Source organism: Taudactylus pleione, unplaced genomic scaffold (assembly GCF_031769625.1).
Source record: "Taudactylus pleione unplaced genomic scaffold, aTauple2 ptg000129l, whole genome shotgun sequence".
In the NCBI taxonomy this organism is placed as follows: Eukaryota; Metazoa; Chordata; class Amphibia; order Anura; family Myobatrachidae; genus Taudactylus; species Taudactylus pleione.
The window spans coordinates 10,873,498-10,888,435 of record NW_028284531.1 but is presented as its reverse complement, the minus strand read 5'-3'; the positions used below and the strand labels follow the sequence as shown (position 1 = coordinate 10,888,435).

Here is a 14,938-nt window from a genome sequence, read left to right as displayed (position 1 = left end):
TGTCACCATTCTGTGATTGGATGATGTAATACCATGTGACCTTTATCCAACACTGTCTTGTTTCTCCAATTCCATATATTGTTCCCACTGACTAAAGCTGGGTAGACACCATAGGACAGTGCGACCCAGTGATGCAGCGAACGGTGTAACGCTACATCACAATTACCATACACACAGGACGATCTGGTGTATGACAGCGCGATGCTTAGTTACATGCTGCATGTAACTATACGGCGTCATTCATTGCATCTTCCCATCTGGAAAGCAGATGGGACGGTGCAATGAACGATGGCCGGGAATGATGGATCAGGCATATACAATATACGATGTGTTCGATATATCCTTCCGATCAGCATCGGAACGATATATGGTACAATGCATCATATAGTGTCTACCAGGCTTTAGTTCAGTGTGTATATTCTGCTGTGATGTTGTACATTAATACCCTAGTATTAATCTGTTCAATTAGGGCCTTTTTGATTTAACGTTCTTATTATTTTATGACATATGCCTGTTTTGCACTTAAAAAAAGCAAACTAAGCTTGGTCTGGACAAGCATACTATTGTACTACAGAAGCAGGAGTTTACTTTCGATGTAAAGACAGCTGATGTGAGAGAGCTTACATGAAGACAGACAGCTAATGGCATGAGAGAAGTGGGAGTGAATCCTGCAGCTTTGAGAAGTGGAGATGAAGAGGATGTGTTTAGAGAAACCGTGGAATGACCCCAGGCTGCATTACTACATTTTTTTACAGTTTCCCTGGCCTTGGGAATTTCATTTTAATTAATTCTTATGGGAAATTAATTTCTGTGTGGTGCTTTTCAGGTTAGCAGTTTTTGCACAAATTTACAGTTCTAAGCAGGAGTGGCTATATGTTACTGTATTATTATATACAGTGGTAGCTCTAATCCATGAGTTAATTATAACCAGTAAAACAATCAGCACTAAAAATAGTACAATTATACATATAATCAGTGACTATTTTCTATGAAAAATGCTATTGGTACTCACCTACACCTACAGTAGATTTGGGGTGCAACATGGTATGTGACCACATTGTTTAAATAGAAATCACATGGGCTCTGCACTCACCATGTGCTAGTTATCTAACTTGTGTCAGCTGTTTTCCTAGGTGCTTTGCAACAGGTGTGCTTGGTAACTGTCTCACATTTAAAAGCAAAGTTGCTGTGAGCTTTAAACCTTGACAGCATACCCTGAGTTTAACACTAATGCGATGGCTATGTCCATGTTATAATTCTGAGCAATAGAGTAGGGACTTGCAGTAAAGTGGGGTCCCGTGACGGGGGCTGCAAGCTTAAATGCATTGATCAATTCATGAACCAAAACCCCACTGTTTATTATTATTATTGTTAGTTATTATGGTGAGTGCAGAGCCCCTGTGATTATATATATATATATATATATATATATATATACACACAGGGGCAGAACTATGGGAGACAATGGAGGCACCTGCCGCCGGGCTCCAGCACTGAAGGGGCACCTCCTCCATCGCCCACAATATATTCACCCCACTTAGGGCTGCAACTATGTGCCCGGAGTGTACCAGCACGGCTGCCCAATACACGGCATCTCTTCCCGGCACCTGATAAGCCACCAAACACTAGTGGAGAGCACAGTATCAGACCATCATCTGCTGCCTCCGTCTATCTATAGCCTGTCCTTACTCATTGGTGTTGCTGCTCCTCCTCCTCCACGTCCAGTGCCCTCCTCACCCACAACTCTCTGTCTCAATTCCTCCATGGCATGCCTATATTCTGTGTGCAACTGCGGGTGTATCTGCTTGCAAAATGTTACATTACATTACAGTGTCAGCGGCTGTGACGGGGGGCACCAAATTATAACTTGCCTCCGGGCATCTGGGATGAACTTCCGCCACTGTAAATATAAATGTATACAGTGTGTATATATATATATATATATATATATATATATATATATATCAAATAATTGAGTGTCAATATGAGAACATAGTGTTTATAGTTTCCTAATTAGGTGCCGAATATCGACCCATACTCATGGGCACCGAGGGGGGGGGGGGGGGGGGGGTACAGGTTACCCGGGCACGGGCTTGCTAGAGGGGCCTGGCGGGGCCCGGGTCCGGCGTCGCCCCCCCTCCTCCCTCACAGCATTGTGTGCTGCTGTGTGAGACTGCTGTGTGAGACTGCTCGCGGATGCTGCAGCAGCTGAAGAAGTCTCCTATGGCTGTGGGGGGGAGCGATCACACTGATTGCGCCCTCCCCCCCTGCTTAGCGCCGGGCTGGGGGTCTTACAGCGCGCCCCTCGCCGCGCGCAGCGCCGATAAGTTTTCCTCTTTTTTTCAAAGGTGCGTGGCCTCGCCTCTAGGGATTAGGCCACGTCCCCTCCATTACCCGGGCCCGGCCAGACTCTCAACGGCCCTGCCCATACTACTGCAGGGAAATCATACTTAAAGCTATAAAGTATCGCTGTCTTAGGAATAGGGATGTCATCTTACATGGACGAACATCATCATTCCTGGACAAAAGTCCAGGAATGATGATGTTTGTCCATGTAAGATGGCGTTTTGCCTCTTTCTGAGTTCCGTTTTTTTGGAGGGAAAAATCCGAACTCCACGTGCAAACTCGAACCTATCCGAGCCTGCACATCCCTACTTAGGAACCACAATGTCCCCTGGTAAAGTAAATATCCAAATAAAAATAGATGTACGTTGAAAAGCTTCATTTTTTTCTGAAAGATGAATAGCAAACTTAGGAGGATTGAAGATCAGTCAGCTAACATCACATTCAAACACTTTTACCAGTGAATATCTACTTCAGAGTAAAACATTAGTTGTGTGAAATATAATATCTGCTTTAGAAGCTGCAATCCAGTAATTAGTGCACAACGCGTTTCTACACAAACCTCTGGTTTTATAGAGACATAATGCTCAAACCAAAAGAGGGGTATTTAAATCCTTTCGTGCAACCAGATTAGGGACTTTATTTACGAAGTCCATCACGCCCAATTTTTTCAATTAACATGGTTATGCGTATTTCCAATTCCCATGCCATCCAATGAAAAACTTGCGTGGTAATTTTGGCTGTTAATATCCGCGTTATTTATAGAGGAAAATGGGTAAATCAGCTTGTACCCTAAAAAGCTGCGATTAAATATTGGATAACAGCGCAGAGATCTATTACTGTTCAAAAGAAAATATTTGGGGCTCTTAAAAGGTGTCAAATGGCTGATGTTTTTCATTTTTAACATGAGTGAAAAAAATTATCGAAATAAGTTTTTTTTCATCAAATAAATGCTTCAGTTAAATTAAGGCTGCATAAATATGCATGTAAACTGATTTTTGAGGCATTTAAAGCGACTTTTAAAAATTGGTTATTAAACACCTGTAACTCCTACCTGCAATGATAAAAAAAAACCCGTCCCATCTGTACAACACCCCATATACCTGTCCAACATCTTTAACCATTTTTTCTGAACTTTGCAGAATATCACCCCCAAAAATTACATGCAATTATTAGACAAATTAAGCTAATTAAAAACTTCTAATTGTCTAATTAATCAGTAGGGAGTGTCCCAGGGGTTCTGGACCAAGTCCCAGCATTTTTATTTAATTTAGCACCATAAACCTTGCGCCTGGCCACATTAACTCACAGATCAGATTAACGTGGCTAATTGGATATGCCCCTTAAAAATAGATTTCGCTTATCATAGCAATTGCAAAACGGTCCATTTAAGTCATTGGCTTTACCTGCAGGCTTTAACTACTCATGTAATATGCTGTAGCTCTCTTGTTCTTTAGAATTATGTTGCTATAACAGAATATACACATGACAATATATAATATGATATAGATCTATAGGCAAACTTCAGACATTCTCCTGCCCATCATGGTAATGATGGGCCAAGACAAATCCACTCACCAAACTCTGATTCTTCCCCCAATTCTCTCCCATATCGCAGCATACAGTCCCCAAGTAAGCCTTCTGTCTGGGGATAGCCTGTAGTTTTCACTTGTCCTCTGATTTTTGACATTGTGTTTAACATTCCTAGTCTGGCTCGATATGCTGAAAACAAAAATGAATTCATTGCAATGCACACAGGCCCATATTTGGATACAGGTAACATCGGGTCTGATTGAGAGATGGAGGCACTGCTGATGTTTAAGCAGTTGAGCGATCTGTAATCTGTGCAGGCGTCTGAGTCACACTTCACATGTATTAAGTTTCGTTTGTTGATGCTCATTAAACCCTATGAGGACACATGCAGTGAGGATTTATTTGCAAAGTGATCGACAGGCAGGGATCTTATGTGGGAGGGGGAGAAAGGGGTGGTGACTCAAACGCAGGCGTGTCTCGACCATTTTCAGGGAGTGTCTGCAATCCCGTATGCAGTGAAAATGGCTTTGACTCCTCAGTTCCTGCGGCCTTTCTGCATGACCACAGGGAACTCAGAAGTCCGATGATTGCCTGATCTGCAACCGATACTGCATCTTTTACAAAATCGCTTGGATTTGTGAAGCCATCTGTGGGTCTCAATACAAATCCAGGCGGCTGCAGCATTTGCATATTGTCGCACAAACTTGCGGCTGCTGTGTCATTGGCGTACATCTGTGAATGAGCCCCATAGTTCCCGTCTTAGGGCAGCCCCACACTGAGTTTGTTCCCAAAAAAATATTTCTGGCTGAATTACTGATGAGGAGTGTTTTTTCAGCTGGGGTGGAGTGATAAGAAGCAGTGCTGCAATAGATTTATTCAGTCTGGTAGTTCAGATCAGACTCAATGAATCTAAAACAGCACTGAATATTTTATACACTACCAAGGTACTTGTAACACCGTAATCACTACCCCTATCTAATAGGAACTCCTGCATATTACTGAGATGTGCATGAGTTCTTGGGTGGCCTGTGATTGTGATTCGGTGTAATATTTAGTATTACCGCCTCACAACAATGAGGTGCTATTGCCACCATGGCCCTAACTGTGTGGAGTTTGTATATTCTCCCTGTGCTTGCGTGGGTTTCCTCCAGGTACTCCAGGTTTCATCCCACACTCCAAAACTATGGTTTAATATATATTATGTCTTGAATGTGTAATAATACTCTTAATACTGCAGTTGGGTATGTATGTGTTTTCTCCCTTTCCTGTTGGCGTGACCAGCCTTATGTCAGGGCATTACGTTACCTATTAATGAGAAGAATACGGCAGGTTGCAGATGCATTCTGGTAGTGAATTCTAGCAGTTGTGTTTTATTGCATTATTTCCCATGTAGTTTCTCTATGAATGAAAATCATACAATAGGACACTTAAAGGAACCATTCAGGATATTGGACAAGAAGTATTACTGTACCTGGATTTGGCTGCAAATATTCTGTGGTTTTGGAAAGCAGCTCAGCAACTACCTTATTGGTGATGTCAATTTTCTAAAACAGAAAAGTGCAATATGTTCATTTATGTTAATTATTCGTACAATAATATACCCAGGTAACATTTGTATAATACATCCAAGAATGCCAAATAGCCACAGACAGATATGTCTCAGAAAACATGCACATTTTGATACATGTGGCCCTGAGGCCCTGATTCAGAGCCGGATGCTCTGAATCAGGGCCATCCCTCTTACTTTTTGGAGCGGCCTCCCACAGCTATAGCGAGCGGCCAAAATGATGGTCGCGATGGTCAAGACCATCACGACCATCGGGCTTGCGACGAGACCCTTGCGATAGGGTCTCGCTGCCGCAAGCCCTGGAGTGCTTTTGGCTCTATCAGAGCCAAAAGCACTCCCACTGACATCACTAATGATGTCAGTGGGGCCTGCCCCAGACGGTAGGCGTTCCCATGGGAACGCCTCCGTCTGGGGAGCCACGCCCCCGGCACACCCACCAAAGGGGGCGTGCTGTCAATCACCATCGACAGCACGCCCCCTTTGGTGCGAGACCCATAACGACGGCTTGACCGTCATTATTCGGGTCTCGCACATGCGCACGACGGAGCCGCCTCTGTCGTGCGCATGCGCACTTGGGCAACATCAACCCGCTTGCGAGCGGGTCTGAATCAGGCCCTTAGTTCCTTCTGATAGAAGAATCTAGCTGATCAGAGAAATGCATCCCAAATATATACCAGCATTATTATTATTACATACCTCCCAACATTCCCGATTTCAGCGGGTCTCGCTTACAGGGCACTGTCCTGCGAGCAGTCAGAAGATTGAGGGTGGCACACTGTAGAGCACGCAGAACAGCGGAGAAGGGATGCTGTGTGCGTCCATTAAGTGTCGGGAGAGGCTGGGAGCAGCCAAGCAGATGCCAGAGTGCTGGGCTCTCCCCAGAGTGATGAGAGACAAGGACGTGACACGTGGTCATGCCCCTAAAAGTTACAAACCAGGGGGCGTGGCCTAGTGGGTACGAGGCCACGCTTCCTGCGGGTGCAAGGCGTTCCATTGCCCAATATTAAAATGTTGGGAAGTATGTTATTATTAGGGTCCACAGTACAGATCACATACAGCAAAACAGTGTATGAATTACAATAGAGAACATTACACAGTAATATATAGCATTGGAAAGCAGAACACCCATGAGGTACGAATTGGGGCGGAGCATCTCACCATAACTTGAAGAGACAAGCAGGCAAGTGCGCAGACAGAATAGCGAGCAAATCAGCATGAGCTGAGTCTGTGCCCAGAAGCTAGAGCGGGACAAGCAGGACTAGAAACATTGAAGGAGGATAGAAGATTAGGGAGATATGGAAACAAGGATCAGAGAGGAGGTGTAGGATATAGTTGTCCTGGTGACGTGGATAGTGAAACGAGGTGGACACGAGGACAGAGGTGAGCTAGTGACAGCTTACAATCTAAAGGAGAGGTGTGCAACAAAGGGGGTAACACTAGGTGGGAGAGTAGATGAGAGAAGTGAATGGATTAGGAGGAGGACTGGTAGACTTTTATGAAAATGGTGAGTTTTTAGGCTGGAAACTGGTGGTGGTCGTGGAAGCGAGTTATAGAGATGGGGAGCAGCCTAGGAGAAGCCTTGGAGGTGGGAGTAAGTAGATGGAATCAAAATGCAGGTTACATGGTATATCCTTGGCAGGGCCGGATTAAGGTCTGTGGGGGCCCCTGGGCAACAAACATGTGGGGGCCCCTATTAAATGTAATAAACTGGGGGTATACACAATGGGGACCCCCAGTATGGTAGTGCCCCGTATGCAGTGCACCCAGTAGTAGTGCCCCTTATGCAGTGCCCCCTATGCAATACTCCCATTAGTAGTGCCCCCTGTAGTAATGTCCTCTGTATAAATGCCCCCAGTAGTAATACCCCTGTAGTTGTGCTCCAAATAGTAATGCCCCCAGTAGTAATTGGGCATGTGCCCAATAGTAATGCCCTAGTAGTAATGCCCCTGTATAAATCCCCTAGTAGAAATACTCATGCAGTTGTGCCCCCAATAGTAATGCCCCCAGTAGTTATGCCCCTCTATTAGTGCCCCCAATACTAATGCTCCCTCTCTAGTAGAGCCCCCAATAGAAATGCCCCCTGATTAATGCCCCCAGCAGTAATGCTTCCCCCCCCCCGAGTAATGTTCCCAGTAGTAATTCCCCCCCCAGTAATGCCCCCAGTAGTAATGCCTCCCCCCTCCCCGAGTAATGCCCCAGTAGTAATGCTCCCACCTGAATAATGCCCCCAGTAGTAATGCCTCCCCCCTCCCCGAGTAATGCCCCAGTAGTAATGCTCCTCCCTGAATAATGCTCCCAGTAGTAATGCCTCCCTCCTCCCCGAGTAATGCCCCAGTAGTAATGCTCCCCCTGAATAATGCCCCCAGTAGTAATGCCTCCCCCCTCCCCGAGTAATGCCCCAGTAGTAATGCTCCCCCTGTATAATGCCCCCAGTAGTAATGCCTCCCCCCTCCCCGAGTAATGTCCCAGTAGTAATGCTCCCCCCTGAATAATGCCCCCCACCAGTAATGCCCCCAGTAGTAATGCCTCCCTCCTCCCCGAGTAATGCCCCAGGTGTAATGTGTAATGCCCCCGCCAGTAATGCCCCAGTAGTAATGCTCCCCCCTGAATAATGCCCCCCGCCAGTAATGCCCCCAGTAGTAATGCCTCCCTCCTCCCCGAGTAATGCCCCATGTGTAATGTGTAATGCCCCCCGCCAGTAATGCCCCCAGTAGTAATGCCTCCCCCCTCCCCGAGTAATGCCCCAGGTGTAATGTGTAATGCCCCCCGCCAGTAATGCCCCCAGTAGGCCGCTTGCACTAAGAAAATAAAAAATAAAAATAAAGCTCATACTTACCTTAACCTTAGCCCCGCGTCCGCTGCTGTCCGCTCAGCTGCTCCTCCACACTATGGCAGAGACGTCATGACGTCTCTGCCATAGTGCTCTGCGTGAGCCGGAAGCTGGAGCTCATGTGAGCTCAAGCCTCCGACTCAGTCTGCCGCTGCGGGGAGGGAGCCGGGCGACCGCTGTTTACAGCGGGCGCCTGGCAATAGGAGCCTCACTGCGGCGCCGGGGTCAGGTTGGCCGGAGAAGGCGGAACTGGTTCCGCCTCCTCCGGTCCATTTTAACCCCGATGGGTGTGTGGGCCCTTAACGTGTGGGGGCCCAGGGACGATCGCCCCTGTCGCCCCCCCGTTAATCCGGCCCTGATCCTTAGTAGAGGTGAAGGGTTTGATTAGAGTGTGGATGGAAATAAGGCTGGAGTAGAGTGACTGTGTGAGCTTTATAGGTGAGGAGGAAATGACACATGTGTGGGCTCACACATATGTCAAAAACGGGACTGCGCTCCGGAAATGGTGCATAAATATTGTCATATACAAATGACTGAGTCTGAGAAATGATTTGTCCTATCGTGTATTCCTTTTATTATTGAACTATACGTACTAAGAATCACAGTATGTGATGATTGTAGATGTCATATACAATAAGGAGGGGGAAGGTAATGTTGGGATTAAAAAATGGATGCAGAATAAAGTTTCTATTAATTAAGGGGTCAGTGGTAGGTACCGTTCAGTAACTGGCAAACAGGTAAATGCCGGGTACAGAGGGAGGGCGTCCCCCACCCCACTGCACCTCAAAATCCAACAATAAAGTCAAGTCTGAAAGAGAATCAAATCTTAAGGTTGATTGTAATCAGACCACAGGTGGTCCGTGAGTAGTCTAGTAAGATAAAAGTCCTGGTGAGGCCTCACCTTCTGATGAACTCTAGCGGTTCCTGATTCTATCTCCGTTCTGCCTTAGGAGTCCCGGCTTCGTCTCCGCCGATGGTAGGGCCGTATTCCAGCAACTGTTATGCAAACAGTTGCAGGCTTGCTCCCCACAGAGTCCGTACGACGAATCCCGTGCAGCACCGCGATCTCGCGAGAGGTCGCGGAATGCAGGTGAAGATGACGGCCCCGGACTGCTGTGCGCTCAACTCACCCAATTGAGGAGACTCTGGCGGGCAGAAGGGGGGGCGCGGGTCACAGTGATGGCAGAAATGTGTGATGTTCCTTCGGTTCCTTCGTGCTCCTACGCGTGTCGGCTAAAACAGCCTTCCTTAGGGAGTGATATTGACGCCATCTTGGAGGTGGAATATATAGTGTGTTGGGCGTGGCTCTGTCTCTGATGCTGGCCTACGTCATAGTAATCACCTGTTTCCATAGTTACTTAGCGTGATAGTAAAGGGGAAAAAAACTTTGGGGAAAGGGGAAAAAATATACATCCTTAAAGCCATAAAATGGAAACATGGGGAGGTGAAGAATGCACTTATCATAATGAATTGTGGCCAGTCTTGTTGTTTTGCACATGAGAACACTCTTGATAAAAAGTAAATAGAGGATCTGCTGTGCCACAATAAATGAATGTATCTGTGATTATGATAGTAGATGATAGTGCACTCTAAGATTATGATAAAGGTGATAGTACACTCTATGTTGTACAGTAGGATATGCTGATAAGATTTAACACACTGATATAGTAAAATCGGTATGCAGATAGAGTACAATCGGTATACAGATACTTGACCATTAAGTGTACAAAGAATTAATTATAGTGTCTGGAACTAAAATTGATACCATGAATAGATTAGAGTTGAAGTTTAGCCTGTTATGATCGCTTTTATTTCATTATCTATATTGAGCCCATATGGGGTCAAAGTCTTGAGTTCCATTATCCATTTTAACTCTTCTTTGTTAATTGTTTTTTCGTAATTACCTCCCCTCCAGTTCATTCTAACTTGTTTGATTCCTATAAAGCACATACCCGTTGGATCTTGATTATGGTTATCCCTGAAATGCTTGGATAAACTATGAGAGTCTAGGCCCTTCTTGATATTCCTGATGTGCTCTGATATTCTTATTTTTAATCTCCTTGTCGTCCTTCCCACATATTGCTCTCCACAATGACATGTTATAGGGTAAATAACCCCCATGCTGTTACAAGTGAGGTGATCTTTAATGTCATAGGTTGTCTGTCTCTGATTAGATTTAAAAGAACATACTTTCTTTGTAGATGGTTGGTTCAATTTACAAAATTGACATGCTCCACAGTAGTAGAAGCCTGAATCTAGTGTGTTTCCTAGAAGTGTTTTCTGAATGGCTGTTTTATTCTTCATATGATTATGTACCAGTTTCTGTTTATAGGTGAGGAGTTTGTGTTGAATTCTATAGGGGATGATGAGCCACTGTAGCGAGTGAAAGAGTTGGGCAGCAAATGCAGAAGAATAACAAGAATGGAAAATAAGATGAGCAGCAGTGCTAACTGAAGTGAGTGAAAGAAAGGCCAGAACGGGTAAGGTTGCAATAGTTCAGGGCGAGAGAATGAGGAATAAGTGGAGACAAGAGAGCTGCATCCAGGGTGTGAAAGGGTCTGATCCTGATATTAGGAAAGTGTACACGGCATGATTAGAAGAGGGTCTGGATGTGGGGAGAGAAGGAGAGGAAAGAGTCGAGAATGATGCCCAGGCAGCGGATTGTCGGACAGAGGAGAGAGTACTGTTGTCAATGTATAGAGAGGATGGGAGTAGAGGGAACCCTGTAGGAGAGTTGATGACAAGATCAGTTTTAGACATCTGAAGATGAACAAAGCATTGGGACATCCAAGTAGAGATAGCCAATAGAAGCCCGCAGATGTCAGAGAGGAGAAAAGAGGGGAGGTCAGGAGAGGAGTTCACAGGGAGAGTGCGGCTGTTATGCTGGGTACACACTAGACGATATGTCATCCGATCTGGCCGGATCGGACAACATATCGTGCACATCGTCTAGTGTGTACCTTCAATGTAACTGACGATGCGTGCTCCCGCGCATCATCGGTGACATCGCCCGTCGGACCTGCATGACATCGTCAGCGAGAGCCATGCTGCTGAATGTAGCATGGCCCCCGTTCTCGCGCAGTCGCTCCCGGCATCGGCAAGTGTGTATGCACTTGCCGATGCCGGCACCCCGCTGGGACGCATCGCTAACGAGGTTTCCATACTGGAGCCAACAGCAAAAATGAGATCTCATGCTGTGGTACAAGATATTTAAATGTGTTTCAGTATGGAGGTTATAATATAAGCATTGTTTTTGAGTGTTTCCATTTTAGTGGATTTTTGTAGAGGCTTTTTAACCTTAACCAGAGCCTTAGAGATGCCAGAGTATCGGTGTCCGTGAAAAGTTTCAGTGGGTCACACTTAAATGGCAGATAAATACCAATGTGTAGAGTGGAAAAGATGCACTTGGGGTCCTCCATAACAAACAATATGCAAAACTGAAGCAATGAAACGGCAGCATGACGCCACTTCCAAGAAAGCAGAAAGAGAGCAGGCGCTCATGTATGCACACTGCACGCAAATAAGTGCACGTGCGCAAACATTGTGTATTGATTATGTGCATTTTCTCAGGTACCTAATGGAACCTACATGAGTTAATTTGCTTTCTTGGTAACATCTGCTGCACTGTGTTGTGCCATATTATCACAAAAAAAGTTCAGATGTTTAATCTTACTCTTTCCATTTCTTGAAAATCATTATCGAGTTTCGTTCCTTCCGCTCCACTAATTTTTTCACTCAAGAGCTGCAAGAGGAAGTAAAATCACATAATGAATTCACATATCATACAGAACAAGTTATCATAGCTTAAGTCATTTAACAGCATGGTCCTTAAACACTGCTTTAGGAAATCAGCAACCTACATAAATACTACAGTGCAAGCATTATATTCAGATGCAATTTAGAAACTGACAATTGTACTGCTCTAGCGCAGTACATTGGTCTAAGTATTCTTTATTAAATGCAAATTGCTTCATATTCCAACAAAAAATATCTGCACAAGAAGATAAGCAATTGTTATGAAATATGTGGCTAAAAAACTTTAGTAAACTCTTCATTTATAAAAGCAGGTGAACTAATGTGGAAATCATGAGATCATTTTATAGTAGAGTCCAAGTTCTAAAAATGTGCGAGTTTGCATTCGACCAATGTAATAAAGTGTGAGAACATGTTATATCTCATGAAACTCGCATCAAAGCTTCTCGCCCTGGCAAAACATGCCATCCAGATGTACAAATATACAACTCGCACAGTGTAATAGAGTGCAATTTGTAAACTTGCACAAAACCAGAAAAAAAAACTTGCAGAAAAATAGACTCATTTAAGGCTATTGAGTTTAGCCTCAGCAGCAGCCTGCACAGATCAGCGAGATCTATGCAGGCTTCTGTGTTTTAAAAGGGAATGAAAGTGTTATCTAATTGAATTGTGCATTAAGTGGGAGTACTCATGCACATACTGAATTCACTGTGCAATAAGTGCGTTAAGTCAAGTCATGGTAAATACAGCAGCTATTTGAATCTTACCCTCAATGTCCCATATATAATTTGTCTCTATTCCGAGCCCCGGCAATTACTCATTTGTGACAGGGACACATTGTGGAAGCGTTCACAGCATCTCTAACAGATAGTAGCTGAATACTTGCATTCTATGGTTCCCTGCCACAATCAATAAGGCATACTTGCCTACTTTTGAAAAAGCATTTCAGGGAGATTGTGAAAGCAATATCTATTAGCATGGTTTTCATCATCCAAAAGTGATAAGGATCTATTGAGAACTCATAATCAGAGAGAGAGAGCTGCTTCATAAGGTCATTTCAGTTTTCAGCATCAACATCTAGGAGTCTAGGACACTCTCTGCCACATTGTGCTAGAGAAGGAAAGGAGCGGGGCAGTGGTGTCTCTGCACAAAGACAGAGCAGAGCACAGGTCACTGGCTGTCTATAATCACCATTGCCAGCTGTCTCTGTGAGTTACGGAGCATAAACACCCAGCACTAGTGAGTCAGCACCAGTCAGTCAGTGTATTGTGGTTAGGGGATTGGATAAATATCAGACTGAAAATGGCATGGAGGTTATTGGCGGACTCAGAGCCTGATTCAGACCCGGTTGCTAGCAAGCGTTCGCTCGTTGCTGGTGATGTTTGCTAATGTGCGCATGCGTATGCATCACAGTGGGCGTTAGCGAACTAGTCCGAGTGATCGGGAAGCGCTCGCTCTCCCAGCAAAGACAGCCCAGTGGAATGAGTGACAGGAGAGGCCGTTTGTGGGTGGTAACAGGGGCAGGCCAGTAGTAACGGGGGAGAGGAGGTGCAAACGCAGGCGTCCCTGAGTGTTTCAACGCCGTTTCAGAGGCATGCATAATTAATAGGCAGCGTCATAGTACACGTTACCTGGCTGGTTTTTACACTGAAGTGCTCACAGTGCTTGCGGTAGGGTAAAGGCAACCACAAGTGCTGCGAATGCTACAAATGGTACCTGATGTACCAATGATTGTATACACTTCCTGGAGATGACGTGCGCAAGTGGGCGTCTTAAGACAGGCTGGTGGGCGTCTACTTACACAAAGTGATCGCACGCCAAGACATGGTGGGTGTGCTTATGCCCTGCCGTGTGATCGCCTGCCTTGCTGGGTGTGTTCCGAATTTGCATACGCTGGGAGCAAGTGTACGTATCTAGTGACCGGGTCTTAATCAGTAGAAGAAATGTCCTGGCTGAAAGAGTGAATGACAAGTAAAAGATACAAAGGTGTCATTGTATGGGTACGGGTACAATTATCATATGTGTGGGCATTAAGAATTCAAGTACATAGTTATAATAAAAAAAAAGTGTCTCTATATGGAAAAACAGTGCAGGGATAGTTAATTGTATTAGGACAAGCAGGACATGATGGCATGGGTTGTTATCGGTAGATTGTGACAGAAAATATATAACACTTTAGACAAGTACTGTATGATGACCATTGCAGTATATTATATGCTACAGTATGCATATTATGTCACATCCACAGATGTGCATGGCCCCATCTCATGTTAACGTTTTCCTCATAAAACTGCTGAATCTTAACTTGTGACCCTGACTTCTATGATTCCAAGAAGTTTGTCCAGATCTGCAAGTTAGTATTCCCCCAGGATCTCTAAACACAGGGCAGTGTCCAAGAAACACTGCAGATTCACCACAGGATACAAGTGACATCATCTCAGCTCTACAGACATTTGGATGATAGTGAGATACCTATAAAAAATTCCACCCACTGGTTTCTCTCTCTTATATACAATAAGCTGCAAGCTGATACAGTATGTATATGCTGTCATTTACACACAATGTAGACAACTGAATGGAAACAATATATGAAAAACACAAAAAAATTACGTATATTTATCAACTGACACTCATTGACAGTGTATCTGCTTTAAAAACATGACCTAGTGCAGGGGTATGCAACCTCTGTCACTTCAACTACTGTGGAACTACACATGCCAGCATGCCCTGCCACAGTTTCACTATGCCCTAACAGCAATACTGTGGCAGGGCATGAGGGCATGCTGAGATATGTAGTTCCACAGCAGTTGGAGTGCCCTGTTCTAGTGGGATAGTGCAAAGTTCGGTGAGAAGGGAGAGGACAGCTGTCTGAGAGATGAAAGCGTTACGGCTCTGGAGATATATAACGTGGA

General features: G+C 44.9%; 1 protein-coding gene across 2 annotated transcripts in view; it reads right to left on the bottom strand.

Annotated features, from left to right (window-relative positions):
* SH3GL3 (SH3 domain containing GRB2 like 3, endophilin A3) overlaps nucleotides 1-14,938 on the bottom strand; it is a 133,226-nt gene that overhangs the window by 48,061 nt on the left and 70,227 nt on the right. For both annotated transcript variants that reach the window (XM_088472846.1, XM_088472847.1), the window contains exons 2-4: nucleotides 11,947-12,015; nucleotides 5,348-5,420; nucleotides 3,922-4,065 (exon numbers count right to left, since the gene is read on the bottom strand). In XM_088472846.1, coding sequence (XP_088328972.1) covers nucleotides 3,922-4,065; nucleotides 5,348-5,420; nucleotides 11,947-12,015 — 286 coding nt within the window. The remainder of the gene's footprint in view (nucleotides 1-3,921; nucleotides 4,066-5,347; nucleotides 5,421-11,946; nucleotides 12,016-14,938) is intronic.